Source organism: Augochlora pura, chromosome 6 (genome assembly GCF_028453695.1).
Source record: "Augochlora pura isolate Apur16 chromosome 6, APUR_v2.2.1, whole genome shotgun sequence".
Lineage (NCBI taxonomy): Eukaryota > Metazoa > Arthropoda > Insecta > Hymenoptera > Halictidae > Augochlora > Augochlora pura.
This window is the reverse complement of record NC_135777.1, coordinates 8,719,918-8,742,318: the sequence shown is the minus strand read 5'-3', so window position 1 is coordinate 8,742,318 and position 22,401 is coordinate 8,719,918. Positions and strand designations below refer to the sequence as shown.

At 31.6% G+C, this 22,401-nt stretch overlaps 6 protein-coding genes across 13 annotated transcripts in view; 2 read left to right on the top strand and 4 right to left on the bottom strand.

The window, feature by feature from the left end:
* Positions 1–106: 106 nt before the first annotated feature.
* On the bottom strand, positions 107–3,213 carry Gaa1 (glycosylphosphatidylinositol anchor attachment 1). The gene is made up of 10 exons (XM_078184367.1): positions 3,004–3,213; positions 2,554–2,771; positions 2,290–2,446; positions 2,019–2,227; positions 1,714–1,931; positions 1,452–1,639; positions 1,265–1,389; positions 999–1,195; positions 736–903; positions 107–629 (listed from the first exon to the last, which is right to left on the bottom strand). Exons 1-10 carry the CDS (start codon positions 3,143–3,145, stop codon positions 353–355), a joined length of 1,899 nt encoding a protein of 632 aa, XP_078040493.1. The 5' UTR covers positions 3,146–3,213; the 3' UTR covers positions 107–352.
* A 274-nt stretch (positions 3,214–3,487) lies between these two features.
* On the bottom strand, positions 3,488–6,825 carry Pick1 (protein interacting with PRKCA 1). Of its 6 annotated transcripts, XM_078183560.1 has the most exons (7): positions 6,431–6,825; positions 6,206–6,255; positions 5,947–6,093; positions 5,768–5,827; positions 4,920–5,238; positions 4,647–4,842; positions 3,488–4,537 (listed from the first exon to the last, which is right to left on the bottom strand). In XM_078183560.1, exons 2-7 carry the CDS (start codon positions 6,244–6,246, stop codon positions 3,837–3,839), a joined length of 1,464 nt encoding a protein of 487 aa, XP_078039686.1. In that variant the 5' UTR covers positions 6,247–6,255; positions 6,431–6,825; the 3' UTR covers positions 3,488–3,836. The 6 variants fall into 6 exon arrangements, with proteins under 6 accessions (XP_078039686.1, XP_078039684.1, XP_078039687.1 ...); XM_078183558.1 differs by having other exon boundaries at positions 5,947–6,255; XM_078183561.1 differs by lacking the exons at positions 5,768–5,827; positions 5,947–6,093.
* A 668-nt stretch (positions 6,826–7,493) lies between these two features.
* L(1)g0320 (signal sequence receptor subunit 1 l(1)G0320) lies at positions 7,494–9,574 on the top strand. The gene is made up of 5 exons (XM_078183755.1): positions 7,494–7,727; positions 8,090–8,257; positions 8,340–8,599; positions 8,668–8,935; positions 9,004–9,574. Exons 1-5 carry the CDS (start codon positions 7,664–7,666, stop codon positions 9,075–9,077), a joined length of 834 nt encoding a protein of 277 aa, XP_078039881.1. The 5' UTR covers positions 7,494–7,663; the 3' UTR covers positions 9,078–9,574.
* A 445-nt stretch (positions 9,575–10,019) lies between these two features.
* Positions 10,020–11,659, top strand: Der-1 (derlin 1). Its single transcript, XM_078183031.1, has 2 exons — positions 10,020–10,591; positions 10,680–11,659. Exons 1-2 carry the CDS (start codon positions 10,153–10,155, stop codon positions 10,997–10,999), a joined length of 759 nt encoding a protein of 252 aa, XP_078039157.1. The 5' UTR covers positions 10,020–10,152; the 3' UTR covers positions 11,000–11,659.
* Positions 11,660–12,172: 513 nt separating this feature from the next.
* On the bottom strand, positions 12,173–13,487 carry Rpl12 (ribosomal protein L12). Its single transcript, XM_078183032.1, has 4 exons — positions 13,328–13,487; positions 13,177–13,250; positions 12,625–13,016; positions 12,173–12,358 (listed from the first exon to the last, which is right to left on the bottom strand). Exons 1-3 carry the CDS (start codon positions 13,362–13,364, stop codon positions 12,630–12,632), a joined length of 498 nt encoding a protein of 165 aa, XP_078039158.1. The 5' UTR covers positions 13,365–13,487; the 3' UTR covers positions 12,173–12,358; positions 12,625–12,629.
* Positions 13,488–14,160: 673 nt separating this feature from the next.
* Positions 14,161–22,401, bottom strand: part of Asap (ArfGAP domain of ASAP) — a 37,782-nt gene continuing 29,541 nt past the window's right edge. For 2 of the 3 annotated variants that reach the window (XM_078182612.1, XM_078182614.1), the window contains exon 16: positions 14,161–19,788. In XM_078182612.1, coding sequence (XP_078038738.1) covers positions 19,573–19,788 — 216 coding nt within the window. In that variant the 3' untranslated portion in view covers positions 14,161–19,572. The remainder of the gene's footprint in view (positions 19,789–22,401) is intronic. The other variant, XR_013494210.1, reaches the window with a different exon arrangement.

Genomic DNA, 22,401 nt, shown 5'->3' with positions numbered 1-22,401 from the left:
CTCGTGTCAGAATACCAAATCATTAAAATTATCATTTGTAAGAAACAGCATTACATTCCATATTTAACTGAATTCTTTATACTTGCAACAGTGAATCAACTTTTTTGTATTATCAGATGTAGGGGATGTACAACACTTGTTGTGCTCTAAAATATTCTCAAATATAAAAAAATTTTTATGATTCGGCATGCTTGGAACCGAGGTAGTGCCTGGTAACTGAATTATGTACTTTTGTAGGTATATCTCTATTTCTTTCCTTCTTACATCGATAATAATAATACATAAAATTGTAGTAATTATTTAAATAATTTCACTAACTATTTCTCTTATAATAAAGTGTAATTCAGACATATTAAGTAGATATCACACTGTTTGTACATAAGATATTCCAAAATAGGATCCAAATGGGAAATATTGTAGAAACTGTCACATTATAAAACCAGTTTCCGTATATCATCGAGTCCATAATACTAAATACGTATGCTTGCTTTGTAGCACGGTAGCCACGAAACAATATCGAAAGAAATGGATCTGTAGAAAAGTTTGCATATGTGTAACACAATATAAGAATATTTGAGGTCACAAAGGGATGTAAGAGCACCCACAGAAATGAAAGTATGTTGCGACATCTGAAACAAAAATGAAATATGCAAACATAATTTCATATAATCGAAACAAGAAAATTGGTATTTGCAAAAAATGTTTATCGAAAAAATTTGTTAGAAATATTCTTACTTGCTGCTAGATTTTTGTTTTGGTATAATTGGTAAAATCACAGGTACATAAACAATAGCTGTAACGAGAGCTAAAGAAAAGTTGTGCATAGCTATACACATTAATACAGTGGCTAATTCCACTGACGAAATTACACAAATTAAAGCTGCATTTTTATATTTCATTTGTCTAAAAATAATTATAAAATATTATTATCCAAAATACAAATAACTTATAATTATGAAAAACTCAATAGTTAATATTCTATTGAGTTTTTAAATTACCTTTTAGGATACAGTGGCCAGATTAAACTTATTACAGTTATAGCTGCAAACCCAAAATAGATAGAATCTTCTGTACGAAAATTCCACATATTTTTACCAATATACGTTAGTGCACTAGGCGATGAAACAATTATTACTCCAAAAATATGAGCCCATAATATTTCTGAAGTTATAATTCCAATATCAAATCCATCTTTCTATAAAACTTACAATATTAACGACAAATAAATAATGTGCACAATATAAACCTAATAAACTTAACAAACCCTTGATTGTATTGTTGTAACACTCTTTTTATCTTCTACGGGGGACATCTGAAGCCTCTGCCAGATGGCAAATGCTTTTATAAACACTCCAGCAATAATTAAAACCAAGCATCGTATATAAAGTCCTAACATTAATAATTCAATTAATTCATATTCAAAGCCTATTTTAATACAAATTTGTACTCACCAATTGAAATATAAGTATCTGTTGATGGAAGAAGGTAGAAAAAGTACGATTGATGAAACCGTTCAAGTAAATTATTCAATGATCGAATTATACTTTCCACTACACGACCTACTTGATAGAAATTTTCGTCTGAATTTTGTTGTCCACGTTTTTCAAAACCTTCCAAAGTAATTGCTTCAATCCCAAATCTTTAATAATATTAAATAGCATTAAAGTGCATTAAAATATTCAAACATCACACAGTCAATATTTCTTTAAATACCTATGAAAAAGTCCGTGATTACCAGTGGGAATCCCAGTAGCCTGAGTACCTATCATCATAAGAAGCGTATTGAAATGATAACGCCAGTTTTTTAATTTGTTTTTGTATTTAACATCAAAGCGTTTCTGAACTGAGTGTCTTATTCCTCCTTTAGCAATCATATTTTGTGCTAAATTAAAAAGATCCAAGTTGGGCAATTGTCCATTTAAACCTTCAACCTGTACATTAATTTTACAATAAAAGTATATTTTTATATTCAAGAGAATATTTCAATAAAGATAGTTAAGAAAATATATAAAACATACTTTAACATCGATAGATGAAATTTTCATTGAATGTAATTCTAAATTAATAGCTGCTTGAATGGAGCCAGCTCGACCTGCAAGATCTCCAGGTATAAGTACACCTTCATCACCACTTGTAACTCCATGGTATGCATCTAGCCACGCTTGTATTCCTAATTGTTCATGCTCTGTTATTAGGAATATAATATCCTTTGCCCAATACTTTTGTTCTAAAAAAGAAGCACTTAGAACACAATTGTTGTATTTATCATGTAACATTAAAATGACTTACTCCTACAGAATTTGGCAAATGCAAGAAGTAGAGCAACAGAGGGAGCAGTATCTAAATAAATGCTATTTACAGGTCTAAAAGGAACACTGACTATAATTGCCTCTGTACTGGCTGCTCTTGGAGCTCTTATAATTCCATATATATTTTGCCCTGTAAACTATAAAATAACTGTCCTTCACTTTATGTCTCACAAAAAAGATGCACATAACATTAAATTTTAATTTATATGCCATAGATTCTATAGAATACTTATTTTTTATTTACCTTCTGTTCCTGAAATGGATATATTAATGAAAAATTGTGTATGTAGACATCTAATTGGAGCTGATTTAATTTAGCTGTTAGCCAAGCATATGGCATTGTGTCGGGATAACGTTTCATTTCATGAATCAATTCATAATAATATTGTTTTGATGTTTGTTCTAAATTACTTTCAGTAGTAACCAATCCTGGTAGTAAAGCATTTTCCGAGAAATAAGTATCTGCAATTGATAAATGTATTTATAAGTACTATATTAGCTATTTTTACCCTGTATGTAATATTAACATAAAGATAATATAAAGTTATTTATTTTCCATGTGCAGTTTCAAAATTATTGCGCAACTGTTGCATTATACTAATGAAAAAGGAATTAAACTTTTGTAATAATTTTATTGTAAGAGTATAACCTAATATGTTCGGCATAAAAGACACAAAGATTAAGTAATACTTACTGTCATTAAATGCTGGTAAAGCAAGAAGTAATAACCAAATAATCCCACTGATGTAAAGTAGAAAACAGAGTGGTCGTTCCCATTTTAATAAAAATTTTATTATCTTGCCAGATCCTGCTCTAGGATCTGTCAATAAGCTCATTGTAAAAATTTAGTATTCGAAATTCGAATCAGGATCTAATTGTAACGCTTGTAAATAGTGACGTGAATTTTGTGGATTTTATATCTTAGCGCCATCTGCGATGGAGTGATTTTTGATAACTTGGCGTCAATTCCTAACTTATCTCATTAAATCAAGAATGATATTCTTGGAACAAAGGGGATTTTCACATTGTACTCCCAAAAATTCCAGTTAATTTAAGTTTCTAAAAAAATAAAAATCTTTAAAATTATGATAGAAATAATAATAAATAAAAATCAAGAAAGCATTTGCAAATAACTCACACAATTTTTATTTACAGAATCTATTACTTTCATACTTATTATAATAATTAAAAATTTAATAAATGCACTTTTCCATCTTATGGTTAGAACTTACTGTAAATATGTAATTAATTTATACATTAAGCATAAGACATACATAATCTTTTTGTACACATTTATTATAAATATATTTTATATATGTATATGTATATATCTTAAAAATAACGATCTTTGGTGGCAATCTTTGTATTATGATAAATAATAAAAATAAACTGTGATATTGCATAAGGTATGATAACATAAATGCATTATGCTGGAAGTGTTGTATGACACTAAATGTTCTTTTTCAAAAGCTTAAAAATAAAGGATAGTAGTTTTTCAGCACATTTTTAAAATTAAAAGTAATGGTGCTACATATTATCTGGTTCTGATGATATAAGTGTATCAGTAAAGCTTTGTGTATCTATAAGGAGCTCCTCACTATTTGATTTTTCTTCAGGTTCATATTCATCTATATCTTCCCCATCATTTATCAATTGAGATCCAATTGATTTATATTGGAATGCGGAATGTGATAAATCAACTTCTACAGGAAATAGTGTTACTGCAGACAACAAGTCTCTTGTATTGGAATAATATTTGCCTAAACCAGCAGCAAATTTTTGCAATTGCCACACGACATCTTGAACATGTTTATTATCTAATAATTCAAGTTTGACGAGTACATCCGATCTAAGCTTCGCAAATTTTGCTCGAGCTTCTTGCCGACATCTCAATACTAGTCGATATTCGTAATTACCCGTTTCCATTCGGTAAAGAGGTTCCTGCAATGCTGCAGAACACAGTTCTTCGTCATCTAATTCTTTCACTTTCAAACAATAGGAAAGATATTCAAATTTTGCATCAGCATATTTGCTGATAGTCAGTCGAGTATCCGGAATGGCTTTGTTAAGATATGTGCCAAGATCGTTTAATATAGGCTTTATCGATTTTAACATTGCTACACCAAACTTTTCCATTTGCCTGTGCTGCTCACCAAACTGTCTAAAAGCTTCACTGGCTCGTGGTTGTGGTTCTCTCACTCCTATTGCAGCAAATGCATCTCCAAATACTAGAACACATTCTTTTAATGTAATTTACGAAAATAGAAGGAACAAGAATGCATTTCACTTTTGAATGTAGCTGTCTATGAAACAATTAATTATTATTAATAAATATACCTTTATATATTTGTGTTAAGTCAAAGAATGCATGCAAAGTAGATTGAGCATGAGAAACAAGACCTCTATATAAATATTCTGTGCGTTGAAGTGCCATCAATCTTTGTACAAGTGCGTCATTACAAAGAATAGCGTGCGATAACCCAAGTGCATCTGCCGTTGCACTTCCCATTCCTTCAACCAGTCTATGTTTCACCTAAAAATCAACACGTATTGTTAATAATATCGTTAACGAATTATTTCTAATGAGTAAATAGTTTATGTTGTATAAACCTTTTTCAAAGCTATATCAAGTGTTCGTCCTTGTTTAGGATCCGCATGTAACTTGTTATAATTAATGCTGACTTGGGTGTCACAAGATTGTATCATTTTTGCAACTTCTACTTTCGTTTTTCCTCTAACTGAACTTCCATTAACTGCAACAAGTTCATCTCCAGCTTGTAGGGTACCATCCAGTGCAGCAGGTGTATTATCAAATACTTGTACAATATATAAGCAACGGCACTGAGGTGCCCCACCTCCAATGCTTATACCTATGAGATTACTGCTGTCCTTTTGTATTACAACATTACCAGAGGTAATTGTCATTCCCCTGTATAAAATAACACAATAAACATGAATCAAATTTTATTGAATTTATCATTTATTTCAGTGAAAGAAATACTTTTTCTGATTTAGTATACAAGGAAATGTAGTAAGCATATTTATAATACTAACTAATAAAATATTTAATATGCTAGCTTATATATTTGTTTACATTTATATGGAAGTAGAAAAATAATAAATTTCTAATAAGATATTAGATAACTCAATATTATCATTAAGAACTTACATACTAGTACAGAATACTGTTACTAATTAAAATTTTGGTTATGCAAGTCGATTATTAATAATTACTTTTAACAGTATTATGATATCTACTAGCATGAATGTAACAAAATATTATTCAAAATATTCTTACCTTTTATATGTCTTTTAATAATTAAAGATTTATTTATGGTATAAGAAAAACATTGAATTATATTACTACTGTATATGATGAGTTAAAAATAAAAAAAAGCATTGCTTGAAATGGCTGTTAAAATATAACTAAAAGCATGCACATTATTATTACAACTTACATTGTACAGCATTGTAGTTGATGAAGACACTGGTCTTGGGAGACCAGTTCTACATCTGGTCTATGTTTTACAATAATAAGAGAAAAGAGAAATCATAAAATTGAAAGAGTGTGTATTAGTAGATAGAAGTGTAAAAAACTGAAACAGAAAGTAAAATAGTAAAACATAACAATGCGTACATGCGATCTTCCATCATGGTAAATTGATCTGATTGCGAGCTAGCCGATGGCACGGTGGTCAATAAAACAAGACTATTCTCCTGCAACTTTTCGTCCAACTCTTTTGAAGTATCTTTATTCGCAGATAAAACTGTTTGATCCTTCATACTAGTCCACCGCACCGTGGCATACAGACATGCATGGCACAAGAAAATAGAAGCACATTTAAATTTAAATGTGATACATATTAGTAATGACAAAAAAGTTTTATGAAACCAACATCTTATCCTCTTCAAAGAAGAAATCATCATCATAATCCATGCTTGCACTCTGTAATGTTAACAATTATTAAACCAACTTACTCACATACTGTCTTTATTAGTACACAAATAAAATTAGTTGAATAATAAATTGCAAGAATGCTAACTTCGATAGCATATAGGGAACATACTATAAATGTGTTTTAAAGAGTAAACATTAAGAATGAAATTTGCATATGTTATACCTTTTTCTTTGTGTACAAAGACAAAATGTATTGAGGTTATCTGTCAAAGGATCTGCCAAGTGGTGACAGTTACATGTAAACTCTACAATCAGCTTTAGCTGATAAATATAGGGAACATATCCCTACGTTGTTTTCATGTGAGTATTTATTTCATACAAGTTTTATGTACTTTCTAATATTTTCATATCTCACATGTACAAAACTGTTTTCTTTAATTACAGAATTAAAGCGTTCGGCGCATACACATACGTTGAATGTACGAAATTTTTGAACAAATGTAATCTGCGGCTTTATTTACGAGTTATTAACGAAAAACACTGATGAATGAAGGGGGCAACTTGGCTGGCGCAAGGCGGTCGAGCCAACGAATAGGCGGAACAAAGTTCTGCTCATTGGCTTGGCTGCCTTGCGTCAGCTGATCTCGTCTCTCACTGGTCAATATTTTTCGTTAATAACTCGTAAACGAAACCGTGGATTATATTTTCGCTAAGGAAAAAGTTACTTTAAATGACCTCAGGTACCCCTCATTATCAGATTGCGAATGACTCTTTGGACATTCTATACAGCCACACCTAATTCAGAGTCCACTAGGTAGCATTATTGACGAGTCCTCTAGTAAAAGCAAGACTACTAGTGCATAGTAGTAGGACTTATTTTCCTCCTTACCGTTGTACGTAGATTAACACAGTAATGGAACCTACTTCTGTACAACTCCAGGCCGCAGACTGCTCCACTAACGAGGATCAATATAGAAATTTCCTTTGAGCTAATTGGCCAAGAATTAAGTGTGAGAGAGATGCACATATTTATTATTCTATATAGTGGTATTCTCGCAAGCTAAGGTCCGTTTCTGTACTGTCGATAGCGTTAGAATAAAATTTAAATCTAACAACACTAAGCACTGCCCTTATGGTCCATGAGCATGTGTCGGAGGGAGAGTTTCACCTCTGATGTATTTTGCATGATTTTACGATACTAGTGCTAGTGATCGAATGCATCAAGTTGGTAGGATAAAACTATTCTTTTATCACCATGTATTTAATGCCAACGTTGATGTTCCACGTTGTAGAATTGACGATTACGGCGCTGATCTTCCACGTCGCAAATAGCAATGGTAGGCTATTGTATTATGTCGAAGCGTGCAGTCCGGTGTCGGTGCTGAAGTGTGTGGTTGAGAAGTGATAGAAATCTGTATTTATAACAGAAAAGGTGTTTTAAACAAGACGAAACAAAATGAAGAACTTTAGCATATTTTTGTTATTATTCATTACACCAATTATTCTCACTGCGAATCGAGGTAATGTACAATAAAGAATGGTATTTAAAATACATTTTAGTTAAATCGTTTGTAATTCTGACACATGTGTTCAATATGCACTAATATTAATAAGTTCATGTGATCATTTCTTGCATTATTTACCCTTATTAAATAACGTTCTCATTGAAAAATTACGCTATTACTCATAACATAACGAAATTTAATATCATTTCATACATGACATTAATAAATTGTTTTTGCAAATTGTATTATAAATTCACTTAATAGTAATAGTATGCAATTAGTTTTAATACAAAAAGTATTGATAATTCCATAAGTAATACAAAAAAATTGATTTTATTTGCATAAAAATATATTTATATTTTTTCTATTTGTTTCAGTTTATGCCCAAGAAGATGAAAATATAGATGACATAGTAGATGTTGAAGGTGAAGACAATTCTGTAATAACAGATGAAGAACCAGAAGAAGAACCAACCACTGCCTCATCTGATGCTGACACTACTGTATTATTTACTAGACCTGTTTATAATGGATTATCTACATTGGGTATAGATACATCAAGTTTCTAACTGAGGATTGTATTCTAAGAATTTAGAACAATTTTTTAATGTTTAAATAATTTTTTCAGAATTGCCAGCTGGAAATTTAGTCGAGTTGCTTATCGGTTTTACCAACAAAGGTGAATCAGATTTTGTTCTTGAATCATTGGATGCTTCTTTTCGTTATGCAATGGATTTTAACTTCTACATTCAAAACTTCTCAACTGTTGCATACAATAAAATTGTGAAACCAAAACAAGAGGCAACATTAGCATATTCATTCATTCCATCCGAAAATCTAGCTGGTAGGCCATTTGGTTTCAATATTAATCTGAACTACAGAGATTCGGTATGTAATATATATTTATATATTAATACAATATTAATTAAAGAAATTAACAATATACGCTTTTACAGAATGGCATCAATTTCAGTGAAGCTGTTTATAATGAAACAGTCCAAATTGTAGAACTGGATGATGGTTTAGATGGAGAAACAGTTTTCTTGTATGTATTTCTTGCCGCGTGTGTAATACTTACACTCGTTGGAGGGCAACAACTTCTTTCGTCTCTCGGTCGTAAATCTAGATCTTCTACTTCCCGTAAAGTACCTATGGAAATGGGTACATCCAATCCTAATAATGTAGATTATGATTGGATACCAAAAGAAACATTAAATCGGCTCAGTAAGTTATATGTTTTAGATAAAAACATTATTAGTTTAGTAAATATGATATTTATGAAATTCTTACAGACAAATCTCCCAGAACCCCAAAACAGAGTCCAAGGCAGCGAAAAGCGAAACGAACAGGTGGTTCTGATGACTGAATTATATTAATATGTATGTATATATTATTTAAAGAGCGGTAGATAGGAAATGCGGTATCACATTTGTAACAATTTTGTAACGAACATTATGAAATCTTTCTGTAAGTAACAACAAAGAACAAAAAATCTCATGAAATGCTCATTTAAGTAATTGGAGATAAAAGTGTTCCAATACGATTATTTTGAGATTGTGAACCAATGAATTTGTAATTACTCCATGAACTATACATTTTAACAAATATTTAGCTATTTTTACAAAATTCATAATATCTTTTATGAAATTTGATCATAAAAAATTGAAATATTCTATTTCAAGAATAATGCATTGTATACATTTGCCACATAAATAAAATTAAAAAGATTTCAATCATTGCTACTGTAAACAAACACTTGTATGTACTCTAATAAAAAGCTGATTTTGTTTATCATGAATACAATTTGTAAAAAAAAAACAGTATCAATAAATCATAATTTTGTACAAATTGCTTCTGACTCATTGTGTATATTTTATTTAAAAAAAACATGACAATAGCTAAGATTGTGGTACATGTACACATATTTCGTAAACTTTTGTTAGTTTAGTTTAAGCAAATAAAAAGTTGAAATGATTTTGTAGAAAAATAGGAATTGTATTGCAACAAATATAAGATACAAATGTTTTTGTTAACCATTTTACATATTATATAAATTAACTGAAATTTTTACTAAATTCTTACCTCTTAATATAGAAACAAAAATTATTTTGATAAATTTTATTTTTATCAAATACAATACAGTTTTTCAAATATCTTTTGAGAGATAAACTGAATTTTTCTTAAACATTACTGTATTGTTTTGCTTTGTAATAGGAATATATGTACATATGTAACATTGACGAAATCTATTGTGTGCATGAACTAGCAAGATACATATGTTACGACTCCATATTAGTTTCCACAGTTCCTAACCTAATCTATACGTGTACATTGTTTAGTCGCCAAGTAATCACACGTTAGACGTTGGACGTTGTTATTCAGAAGCAAAATTGATTATACGTTTGTTAAAATTTTACGTTCGCTACAGTAAAAGAAGAAAAATGTCAGACGTTCGAGATTGGTTTAATTCTTTACCATTTTTCACAAGATATTGGCTATTATGTACAGGTTTATTTACGTTAATCGGTAGATTCGGACTGATCAGTCCAACAACGTTAATACTTACATACGAACGTTTCATTAATCGTTTTGAAATATGGAGAGGAGCGACCAGTGTTTTCTTTTATCCTCTCGATCCGAGTACAGGATTTCATTTCCTGATAAATTGTTATCTTCTGTATATTTATTCGATGAGGTTAGAACGCGGAGAATATGATGGACGACCAGCAGATTATTGCTATCTACTTTTATTCAATTGGATATGCTGCATCATCATAGGACTTCTCTGTGAATTCTATGTTTTAATGGATCCCATGGTACTTAGTGTACTCTATGTCTGGTGCCAATTGAATAAGGATGTTATTGTTAACTTCTGGTTTGGTATGTAATTTTTCTACTAAGGAAATTTATTTCATGCACTCTAATCTTGTCATTTTAATTCACTTTTACAATTATACTAAACCAACAGGTACACAATTTAAAGCAATGTACTTACCATGGGTACTGTTTGCTTTTAATCTCATTATTTCTCGAGGTGGCATGATGGAGTTGTTTGGTATTCTTGTTGGACACCTTTATGTATTTTTAAAGTTCAAGTACCCTCAAGAATTTGGTGGTCCACAATTATTGAACACTCCTAAAGTACTTGAATCGTATTTTCCACCTAAGAGAGGTGGAATCAGATGGTTTGGAGCACCTCCTGCTCAAAGAGCACAATCCAATGCGCAACCTAACAGAAACATATTTAATGGTCATAACTGGGGACGAGGACATGTTCTAGGACAATAAAATACTACTACCTTTTGACAAAAGGAAGTTATTTTCTGTATCATATTTCTTTCTAGTACTGTTTCATTCAGATTACATTTATTTCAAACTTTATGATAATATGTAAAGTATAATTACATTTTATAGACATGCCTCTAAAAATAAACTAACAGTATATGAGCTCAATCCATTAATTAAAAATGTTTAAAATAAGTATATTATAAAATTCTCTATATCAGACAATGTTTATTTGTAAAGAGCAACTAGAGTATTTGTAATTTTATAATTAAATTTTGTAATATATAAATAAATTTTAATCATCAGTGCATAATGTAACAAAGTATATATAACAAGAATTCAATTTTTCTTACATTACATATATAATTACTGAAATTTAATTCATCTAATGATCTACACAGTTCTAGTTTGTGTACTTGGTGTTATTTGATACTGAATTGTTGCAGAACGTATTTTTAAATTTATACAATTCTATTTCAAACAACACTTTGTTATAGATATAAGTAAAATGATTTACATAGCTACAAATGTGAAACTCTTTAATTTAGTAATTAATTTTTCTAAAAATAATTTTTAGTGATGGCTGTTGCATAAGATTGCTACTTGTATAAGAGATCACTAGATACCTAAATTCTTGAATGAATAAAATATGTTTTTATTGAATGTCATTGTTGTCCTTGTAATTAACACAGATGTTATGGAACATAATGTTAATTACAACTTCACTTTTGTAAAATGCCGACTAATTTTACAAAAACTTGGTGTTTTCTTCTTTGCTAAATCATATTTTCACATTTTTCTTTAATGAAATGTTATATTTATTTTTTGTAGTCGATGTATGTTTTCTGTAGTCACTTACGCTATCATATAAACTCACGGTTGCGGTGTGCCGTACGCTACAATATAACACGCAGTGAGATGTCACTTTGATGCCTTAAATCATCGCCTTAGCAGATTGGTAGTCTTATATAAAGAATTTTACACGGATATGAATGAATACTCACGACATCAATAAGATTTCCTTAATTAATAATCTACTTTTATATGGTAGATTTTAAAACATTGTGGAATATCATCGTGGTGTATACATCGTTGGCGATTTTGGAACAAAAGCATCTCAATGTTTGTGGCACGTCTCTACAGCGCAAGTGGTTAAATGATCGCAAAATTATAAAATGACATTTTTAATTTTTATTGGAAAAATTTAAATAAATTAACAAAAAATTGGGTGATTATATGGAAATTTTGAGCCATGTCACTGTCTAAAAAAAACCATCACAGGAAATCAGGGAACTATCATTTAATAAAAAATACAACAGTTTTTATTTTTAATTATTTTATTTTTTGTTCCTTTTTAAGAATCTGAAACAATGGAAACAACATTTTTGAGTTGGGTATTGTATAAGTATTATATATTTCATGATTTATTATTGAGGTGTTCTCCTCAGTAGCAATATTTCTGATAGTTTATAACAATGCAATACAGCATAATTATAACTAATCAGATGGATGGGATGCTAACCCCTACCAAGAGCTCAAAGCATATACTTTACATCATAATACCATACCTCATATTTTGAGATTGTTAGATATTATGACGAAAAGTCAGCAGTGAGCTCTAAACCTACCATATCTATTCGTCAGGAACTTGTAATTCTCCAGCATTGATTTCATCAATAAGGTCATGTGGTGGTCTGCCTTCTACTGTGCAACCAACAGAATGGCACGTTCCAAGAATTTCTTTAACAGTACCACTGAGATATTTTGACATTGATCTTGGTCTCATTGTTCTTGCAATTGTAACAATATCATCGAAAGCTAAATTTCCACTGTGTTTAATATTCTTCTGCCTCTTACGATCTCTTGGTGGCTCTTTCAGTGCCTTTATAATTAAAGAAGCTGCAGATGGAACTACAGAGATAGTAGCTTGCCTATTCTGAATAGTCAATTGCACCGTGATCTTCAAACCCTTCCAGTCACTTGTTGCTTTGGCAATATCATCACCAACTTTTTTTGGTGACTATAAATATTAAAATAATTTCATTACTAATAAAAAACAATTTGTACAGATTTCTATATATAAGGTAGGATATCAAGTACATCAGTTCAAAAAAGAATAATTTAATCAGATAAAACTCTTTGATTAAATTAACGGTTTATTAACGTAATACGATACTTACCAAACCAAGGGGACCAATTTTAGGAGCAAGGGAAGAAGTTGCACCTACTTCACCACCCACGCACCTCAGGAAAACTATTAAAACATACAAATAAATTAGACTCACATTTTGCTTTGTTTCTTGTAAAAAAAATTTCAAATTAAAGAAATACCTTTCTTAATTTCAGTAGGATCGAATTTAGGAGGCATTTTAGTTGATAATGTGTAGAAATATAAAAACTATAGACAGATGGAACACGATTTCGAAACAGTACTCGAACGTGCACCGAGTTCCTATCTAAAAAGGCAGAAGAGGTTAAGGGAAGCGGATATGTAGTATGAGAAGGCATAAACTATATAGTGAATACGTAGTCACTAACTTTCCTTAAATTTTCTACTATGTTTCCAGCGCCATAGATTAGTTGCGTCTTTTTAATGAAACACTACTAAATTTAATGGATTAGATAACTTGCAAATTACCAGGGTATTTAAAAATCTAGCCATGAACAATTTTTATTATTTTGAATTTTACATATCATGCAACTAGTGACTGCATTAATATTTTTGAACGAGCCTGGACAGTGATTATTTGAGTAAGTTCTGTCTCAGCAGTAAATCGTTAATTAGAGCAAAATCAATTTTTATATCGACCCCCGGTTGGAGGTGTGAAAAAGTAGGTCTCATTACTGTAATACTATTGTAAAGATAAAGTCAAGCTTAATACGGGGTTCGTATAGCACCAATTAGAGTAGTAGCATTCTTTACTGGTTGTCGATTTCGGTTGACAGTTTAAGCATTTTGCAACTGCCCCAATTGGCGTTGTTGTACCTCTAAATAAGTTTTCTTTTTGTCCTCAAGGGGCGCCACAATTAGGCACCAAATTCAAACTTTAAACATTATATACAGTTATTTATGAAAGATATTTCATATATACGATTTGATACAAATTTTGGAAATACGACACAGGATGATGGAAAAAATTGCTGAAATGAATTTCATTGTTCTCTAAATGGTATTTATTTCTGATACATTTCACAGTTTGTGAACTGCTCAAAAGACAATTCTGTAGCGATTTATCCGCAATAGAGACAGTAAATGTTAGCACATCACCGATCATATAATGTCAATATTTAGACCTGCTTCGATATTGACGAAGGTCGCATCTAAACAAGATGTCTCGTCTGATCAACTTTTCAGTAGCACAGTATTATTAGGTACGTACACGTAGGTAGACTTAATAATGTAACGGCGCTTTGTTTCCGTATCGTATCTGGCTTGTAAAATCTCAGAAATAAGAGACTTCATATTCTTATCCTGAAAGTTCACGTCTTTTTTATGGTACACATAATTCTTGACTTTTTAGATACCTACGTAACGTACGTTTTTGTATCTAGTACAAATAACTACATAATAGTAATAAATACTTATTATCTATTTAACGCTTCTTTAAATGCATGAAGTGTAATAAGTTCAGAGAACAAAGTACGTGTTCGTAGCTTCCATTCTTTGCCAAAGGTTTCCGGTCGTAATACATCGGTATTAAATAATGTGATATAGTTATATTATGATACATTTAAGTTTTTGAGATAAGCAAGCCACTTAAATATTATTAAAAATAATGAAAATAAACTGCCACTGATTTTAATGAAAAGATATGATTATAGTAACACAGGAGATGTTTTTTTGTTTAAGAATCGATGTATGTATAATAAAAAAATGCAATGTATAAGTTACAGAAAGTTTCATACAAAGAACAGTAACTACTCACAGTTGTCAACATCATTCTTTAAATATATCTATATAATACATACTTAAGACTATGTGTTATTGTTTATCGTATGCTTAACAGTATAAACATCGATTCCTGCACTTTCCTTCTCACTTATTTATTCTATACACATATATACATTCACCAACTGTCCCCTGTACTCTTTTAGCATCAACCAGTTTGACACTACTGTGAGACACAACAGAGACTACAAGAATACTAAAAACAGATTAAAGGCAGCTTAATGCTAGATGGATTAGATAATTTTTCATCTTCTTTCTTTTCTCTCATTTTTTAAATTACAGATTGGCATTACAGAGTGACGTGACTCAAAATCAAAGTAGCGCTGAACCCTGTTTTCTTTTGTTTCCATGTTAGAAACGTGTATTTCTAAAGAACATCTCACGAATATAATATTCAACTCTACAAATCTGATCAGTAGATTTTTTATCACCGTATAGAAATCGAACGCGCAACAAGGATCACTCTGAATATCTGCAAGCAGAACAGAAAACTTTATAAAATTCTTTCCCAAAGAACATCGACATTGTTTGTTTACCGCGATCAGTACATTGCACATATACAATCACTGGAAAAGAAGTACCCAGGGGCAACATCAATTAGTATGGAATTTTTCTCCGAAGGTTCATGAAAATGTATATTTTTACCTTCGCGAATAACAACTTCATTATTTGAAGTTTTAACACTAATCAGTAATATTTGTTCTTATAAAAGCTTTGTCCATTTTGTTCGAATAAAACAGTAAAGCGTTGCAAGCCTAGCCTAATTATACGTAGGAAACAACTTTGTTCCGAATACTCTACTCTCTTTTTTTATTTATATTCACTCACAAAATTCAGTGTACAGTACAGTAGTCAATAATAGGTAATTATAATTTCACAAAAAATATAACAAGAGAGCAGAATAATTTTGAAGAAGTAAACAACGTGGAAATAAAGGAGAAATGTATTTATACTGCTATATATAAAAAGTATTTTACAATTTATGTATGTACAATATATAATTTGATAAATAATGAAGATAATTTATTGTATTTTGTACAATAAAGAACATCATGGAAGAATAATCCAGCTAATAAAGAAAGTTCGGAAATTATTCTGCATGCGTATATTCAACTTTGTGAGCAATTATGAATCTCTATTTCTTCTTCTAGTAATATTATTTTTTGTTTTTCAAACGATGGGCTAGTTTTTTACTATATTTTGTATACCAAAAGAATTCCGCCTGTAACGTAAAGTAGAGTCTCGGAGACAATGTTGGAGAAAATATTAACTCTATATCGATTTCGACTAGGCAGCAAACACGGTCTCTTGACTGACCGTGGATCCACACTTTGCATTTTCTCGCATTCGAACCGATCATCGATTGATACAAACAGAACGCGACAATTATTAGCATTCACATAATATATTTGGTGACGTTCAAGAAATGTTTAAATACAAAAGAATGACAGGCGCGTTTCAATGTCAGAAATAAAGTGGCTATAATTAGATCAAGGTCAACTTGATCATTGATGGCCATGTGGAAGAGGTCATCGAAAAACATTCCCGCCATACGGCCGAGCGATCTCTAATCAAAACACAGGCTACTGTATCCTGTTTTTCACAACAAGAGACCTGGAATGCGGGCGTCAATGAACTGTGATTCATTTATCTGAGTAGGCTGGACAGTTATTGTGTTATGTCGGTAAACTTGAGGTCTCTTCTATTGAAAAACAGACCATAACAGAAGTGATTTCGAATCTGATCAGAAGCATGTTTTGCTTTGCAGATTTCGAGGCAAAATATCTGACCCACAACCAATCGTGAATACATGAAGATCAATTATCCTCAAGTGGAGGGGTAGCCACTGGTGGGAAAACTGAACCCGACTTAGAGTGTAATAACTCACACTATTTGAACTCTGGTTCTGAAATCCTTCCGAATCCTTTCAAAACAACAACACTTCAAAAGGCTGTGTATATGACAATCAGAAAGGTATGCAAGTCGGTACGGTATTACTCTGAACGTAAAATAATCTATGGCTGCAGTTTGATGGTAGTCGATACACACGGTGTGTAATGTGTCTTTGATCATGCGTGAAGGGTCTCATAAACACGAATGATGATTTCATATCATGGAAGCCACCAAATTACTACCCCTCCACTTTTCATATTTGCTCATGCTAATCTGCATAGATACAGTTATGTACACACTGGTTCCAACTGCACAATGGGACAAATTTCAAACAAATTATTAATATAACATTCACACCAAATACATTTTTACCGTGATAATCGAACGAAGTCTTTTCATTTCTATTTGTTAGAGAAGTCGCAATCACGAATATACGAACAATTTACAAAGATTTTACATTCATTAATCTTCTTCTTCATAAAAAGATTTACAAGAATACATTCTCATTGGAATCAACAATCGTTCTTCATTTATGAACAATATTTGATTTATTTGCAACCTCGAAAAATGCAAATTTTAAATAGTGTAATTTTTATCAGAAGGCATCACCTTGTGTGGCCATAACGACTTTGATCCAATTATAGTGGCCACGGTGGCCGTAAGTAAATTTACAATCGCCCGAAGGAAATACAGTTCCATAGATTAAGCTAAACAGCTTTCTTTTTTTTTTTTTTTCGTTTGCGAACGTTTCTTTGGTCTCGTGTATATATTTTAAGTGAAATAAAAATAAATTTTTAATTCGCTTCCGGCGCATAATCATCATTGAGTCGCATACACAGCTCTAAATTCTTCGTCCTTTTTTCCTTCTGTAATATTCTCTTCATATACACTTATATTCTAATAAACCTCTAATTTCAATAATTCTATTTCGCAAAATACATACGCAAGTTTGCGCGCACACATACACGCGTGCGTGATATATATCAATATATATCATTGTGAGACACTGTGTTGCATTTTGTGTGTGTACGCATAATTATGTATGTACTAACAAATAATATGGCATTACAAAAATGTACATACAGTCGTAACGATGTGATTCTTATTAATCAAGTATGCTAATAATACTATCGGTGTCATGCAATATTAATGTCACATTTTGTCCTTTGTAAAGGTGGAGGACCTCTTTTAAACATCCTAGATTTACGGTTTAAACGTCGGTTATGTGTCGTTACGACAAGAATATTTATGAATTTTCAATCTTTTTCTTCTAGAACGCGACTGTATAGAGTACATGTATACTCGTAATTGGCAGTACAGAAAAGAAGTGTGCGCCAGATGTTTTAAGATTTGCGTATTAGAGGCTGGACCATTTTTTTCTCTCTTCCTTGCATACCATTTCACACACTCACGCACGCACTCACGCTTCCTTTTTTGTAGTTCTGAGTTGTGCACAATTTGCTGAACATAATCTTGATTACAAACAACAAATATCTCTTCTACCTTGTAGAATCGATACTAGCCAGCAAGATAAACCAGTATCCGCTGCATTATCTCTCGTTATAAACGAATTACTATGATTCACGGGAAACGGACTGTCCGATCATGTATCGCCTGCCCGGCTACCAATGCACGTACAACAGTGCCACTGAAGTGGAATTTGTTCGTTAACCCGATTGGTAATACTAATGATTCATACTGAAATATATCTTATATCACATTTTTTGTTAACATCAGCTTCAAAACCAAGAATAGTTTCCTTTCCAGTCTTTCAGTTAATGAAAGGGACAGTCGAACCATTCACTCGACGCACTTCTCGATGTTCCTCGTCCTCGTTTAGGATTCAAACTTTTCCATTCATCCCTTTCGTGAAAGTTAATCCATGAAATAGAACAATTCACTCAAGGCCATTCAGGGACCACCCCATCAGATCATACAGTTCCTTTGGTTCGGTTTAGCGAATTCTCAGCACCTTCTGGTCCTTTGTTAGATACACAAGCAAGGAGTACAGCGAATAAGCAGGTGAACAAACATTTCATGAAAGTTCTTAAGTAGTATCAATATACAAATAATAGATAAGAATGACGAGACTGAAACGTGCAATTCATCCAATAAAGTTGATAGATAGTATGGGATTTACCTCTCAATGGCCAGGAGTGACCAAAATGTTCCAACACATAATGCAGTCGAATTTGGATCATTTTCGTTATTGAAGGACGAAAGTCTGCGTACCCTTTATTCACTTATCTCGGTCATCCTGACCGATTCACCACTCCTAATCCAAGCGGACCATGCTCCAAAATTTCGCAGCAATATCAGGTCCAATGTACTCGGATGACAGTGCCAATACAGAAGAATCGAACCGTAACTCTGAACTGTTAACCTGCTTGTCATCCTATCCAAGACACTGTTGTACCAGGGCACATAGCGATTTATAGACAATATCACTTTAAGTGAATTAGGAAGGCAGCAATCCAAATAAATCAAATCTTTTTTGGTAGAACCAAGCTTCGAAAGTTTTTAAGAAGAATTATAAAAACGTAGATACAAAAGTTCGAGGCCTACTGGTTTTCTATGGAGGGGTACAACGGTTATGGAGAAGAAGGTGTTTGCGATGTGATTTTTGCTCTCAATCCTTTGGCTTTCGCATCCAACTTTTTCTGCCGAGGCTTGTGACACTCACGTTGCTGGCAGTACTGGAGACACTTGCCAATGAGTTCAGGCTTACCGAATGTTAATCTTGAAACATGTGTACGAAACTAATTGGGAACATCCCCCTTCTTTCCGGGGCCCGCTCCAACGCACCCTCCATCCAATTGTCATCGTCAGTTTGCTCATTGGTGACGATAATGACTTCCCCTTCCCGAAAGGACAACTCGTCTTCATTGTCAGCTTCGCAGTCATACAGAGCTCGACAACGTCGTAGTCCGCTCAAAGTCGACGAGGTTGGCTAAAAATGAACGAATATAAGATTAGGGCCATTGAACCAGGGTGGGAACGCTAGTTTTAATTCTCCATGGATGAAGCAAGCACTCTTTAACCCCTTAACGACCAGCGTAATGTAATAGAAACTTCTCTGTATTGTCATAAGCAAATAACTTATGCTAGCAATTTACATCTTTCTTATGTAGTTAAGAACTTGTATCTTGAATTAACACTAACCGTATCATCAGCGGTCAAATGACGTGTTTGATAATTCTTAGTCTACAATTATTGAGATTATAAAGATACATCCACCGGAAACCGATCAATAAATTAATTCATCCCAACATAATAATATAAAAATTGGAAAAAATCTATTTAGATTTTTTCAACACAGACGAGTAGTTTTTAACACCCGGTACGATTAGTGTTTATTTTCTTCAATGATTAATTCATCGACCAATAGTAAAATGTCCTTGAGTTGAAATTCAATTTTAAATTCAGACAAAATATTAGGTGTCAAAGGGTTAACTTCTAACAGTTGATAGAAACAAAGAATGCTTCCTTAAATCACAAAACAGCTAAATTGGAAATTCTAGATAGAAAAGATAGAAGGGAGATAATCTCTTTTTAAGAATGTATTATCTAGCAGATTGTGCATAGTTAATTAAATATTATTTGATTTATTCCTTTTTTTGCTATCATGAGTACTATGCACAAATGTTATCCATTGGGTACTAGAGTCTACTTAGCTATTGCTGAGTAAATAACACGTTTATATATATTACTTTATGTATAGTTTCATGTTTTGTTTCAAATTACGTGACCCTAAAAATTGGCTATAGTTACTAAATTGGGTTTTTTTACATGGTCGCACATATTTTCTAATTGTTTCTGACTAATCGGTTACAGTATAACATTGAGTTTGTTAAGAAAGAAATTTTGTTATTGCTTTGAATGCATCTATTCCTCCATTACTTTACACTTACTGAACTAGAATTTCCAATAATATGCATCACTTTCATGCCGGTATTTCTTAGGCTAAGTCCTTAGATTTAAGCTATCAATACAATGTAAAATTACAAAGTGGAAGGTAAACGTGCTATCTTGATTGAGGTTTCTTCTTTATATATTGCGTAAAATAAGTCTAATTTAACATTAGTAACAATTGCTCAACTAAGTACATTACGATATTTTATCGTTACCGCTTTTATCCACTTTGTGAGTTTATGAGGACAGTTTACATCAGAGTAATTATATTGGGCCCAGTGCGTTCAAGTGCTATTATTAACACAAATTTGGAAGGCTCATGCGAGAATTAATTTTCAAAGCATCTTAGCACAGTATATTTTGTTGAATATAAACATTATACAATATAAACATTACATCGACAGATAGGATTTGTACACAGGAAGCTCGAGTATTAGTCATTCAACATTGTTAACCATTATGTCTGTTCTATTTTCGCACAATGTTTACTCATTAAACATCACACAATAGAAATCCAGGAAGTAATGTAAGTTCGATTAGAACTGAATAAAACAATTGTTTAGAATGATGATACGAACAACAAATTTGATATAATGGAAATAAAATGTTATTTTTATAAAAATTATGCCCAAAGCATTGACAATGAAAAACGATTGTTACGGACAGCACGACTGATCATGCAAAAGTATTGTCACACTTGAAAAGGTAACTGTAATGTTTCAAATATTGTATTTTTTTTATTATTTTGATTAGATAATTTTAATGAAATAATCATTAAATAAAAGATTATTGGTAACTGAAGTTTTATGTATTGAAAAATTTAATTGTAATAAATATACTGAGAAGAAAAATTAGAACAACGAAGGCGAACATTATAATTATTTAGTATTATTTAAATTTCTTACGTATAAAAATGGAAATATTACGTATATAAATGGAAGAAAATTTTGTAAATTATAAACAATAAAAATCGCAATTGTATATCTAAACGAGAAACTTCTAAATCTTCGTTGCTACATACAGATCGATAGTACAAAAATAAAGGCATTTTTCTGTTACTACTTTGTCCGAATATTTTAGAACAATGCTAAAACACATTTCAAGTGTAACAAGCTGTAATGTGGGATGGCTGATGTTTACCAGATTCAGATTTGGGAGCAAAGATGAAGGCTCCTCGGCGTAGCTCTCTAGTCTGGACCGGTCCCTTCGCTGTACCAACAATGGTTAATAACAAACCATAAAGCACTGTCTTTAAAATACATGCACTTTCTAAATATCGATTTTTTTAAAGACTGCATTATTTCTCAAGTCTCTAATTTAAAAATAGTGCTTCTTAACTTTTCACTGTTTTTATGTTAATTCTTTCAGCATGGATATATCCATTTATTTTTTAATAACGCGATTATCAAATTAGAAACGATAAATTATTTATTTTGTAAGAATTACCAATAATTATTAGTTTAATGAAAATTGTAGACATTTGCTCTAGTTGTCTTTTGAGATGTCACATATTAATGAACTATGCAATATGGAATAATGGAATGTGCTTTTTATTACAGGAAAGATTAGTGAATGTAAAATTGATATGGATATACGATACTCATGATTAATATGTAATGTACTAAAAATTATTGATATTATACATATGTGA

Bases quoted from the DNA above. Each gene is read 5' to 3' on its own strand.
- Der-1 (XM_078183031.1), top strand. From the start codon at position 10,153: ATGTCAGACGTTCGAGATTGGTTTAATTCTTTACCATTTTTCACAAGA. The intron at 10,592-10,679 runs GTATGTAATTTT...CTAAACCAACAG, and splicing joins TATTGTTAACTTCTGGTTTG to GTACACAATTTAAAGCAATG.
- Gaa1 (XM_078184367.1), bottom strand. From the start codon at position 3,145: ATGAGCTTATTGACAGATCCTAGAGCAGGATCTGGCAAGATAATAAAA. The intron at 2,228-2,289 runs GTAAGTCATTTT...CTTCTTTTTTAG, and splicing joins ATTTGCCAAATTCTGTAGGA to AACAAAAGTATTGGGCAAAG. The intron at 1,640-1,713 runs GTATTTAAAGAA...ATATTATTAAAG, and splicing joins AATCACGGACTTTTTCATAG to ATTTGGGATTGAAGCAATTA.
- Pick1 (XM_078183558.1), bottom strand. From the start codon at position 6,239: ATGATGATGATTTCTTCTTTGAAGAGGATAAGATGTTGGTTTCATAAA. The intron at 5,239-5,767 runs GTAAGTTGTAAT...TATTTTATACAG, and splicing joins CAACTACAATGCTGTACAAT to GGGAATGACAATTACCTCTG. The intron at 4,843-4,919 runs GTTTATACAACA...GTTGATTTTTAG, and splicing joins TTGATATAGCTTTGAAAAAG to GTGAAACATAGACTGGTTGA.
- Rpl12 (XM_078183032.1), bottom strand. From the start codon at position 13,364: ATGCCTCCTAAATTCGATCCTACTGAAATTAAGAAAG. The intron at 13,251-13,327 runs GTATTTCTTTAA...ATGTTTTAATAG, and splicing joins TCCTACTGAAATTAAGAAAG to TTTTCCTGAGGTGCGTGGGT. The intron at 13,017-13,176 runs GTAAGTATCGTA...TAATATTTATAG, and splicing joins AAATTGGTCCCCTTGGTTTG to TCACCAAAAAAAGTTGGTGA.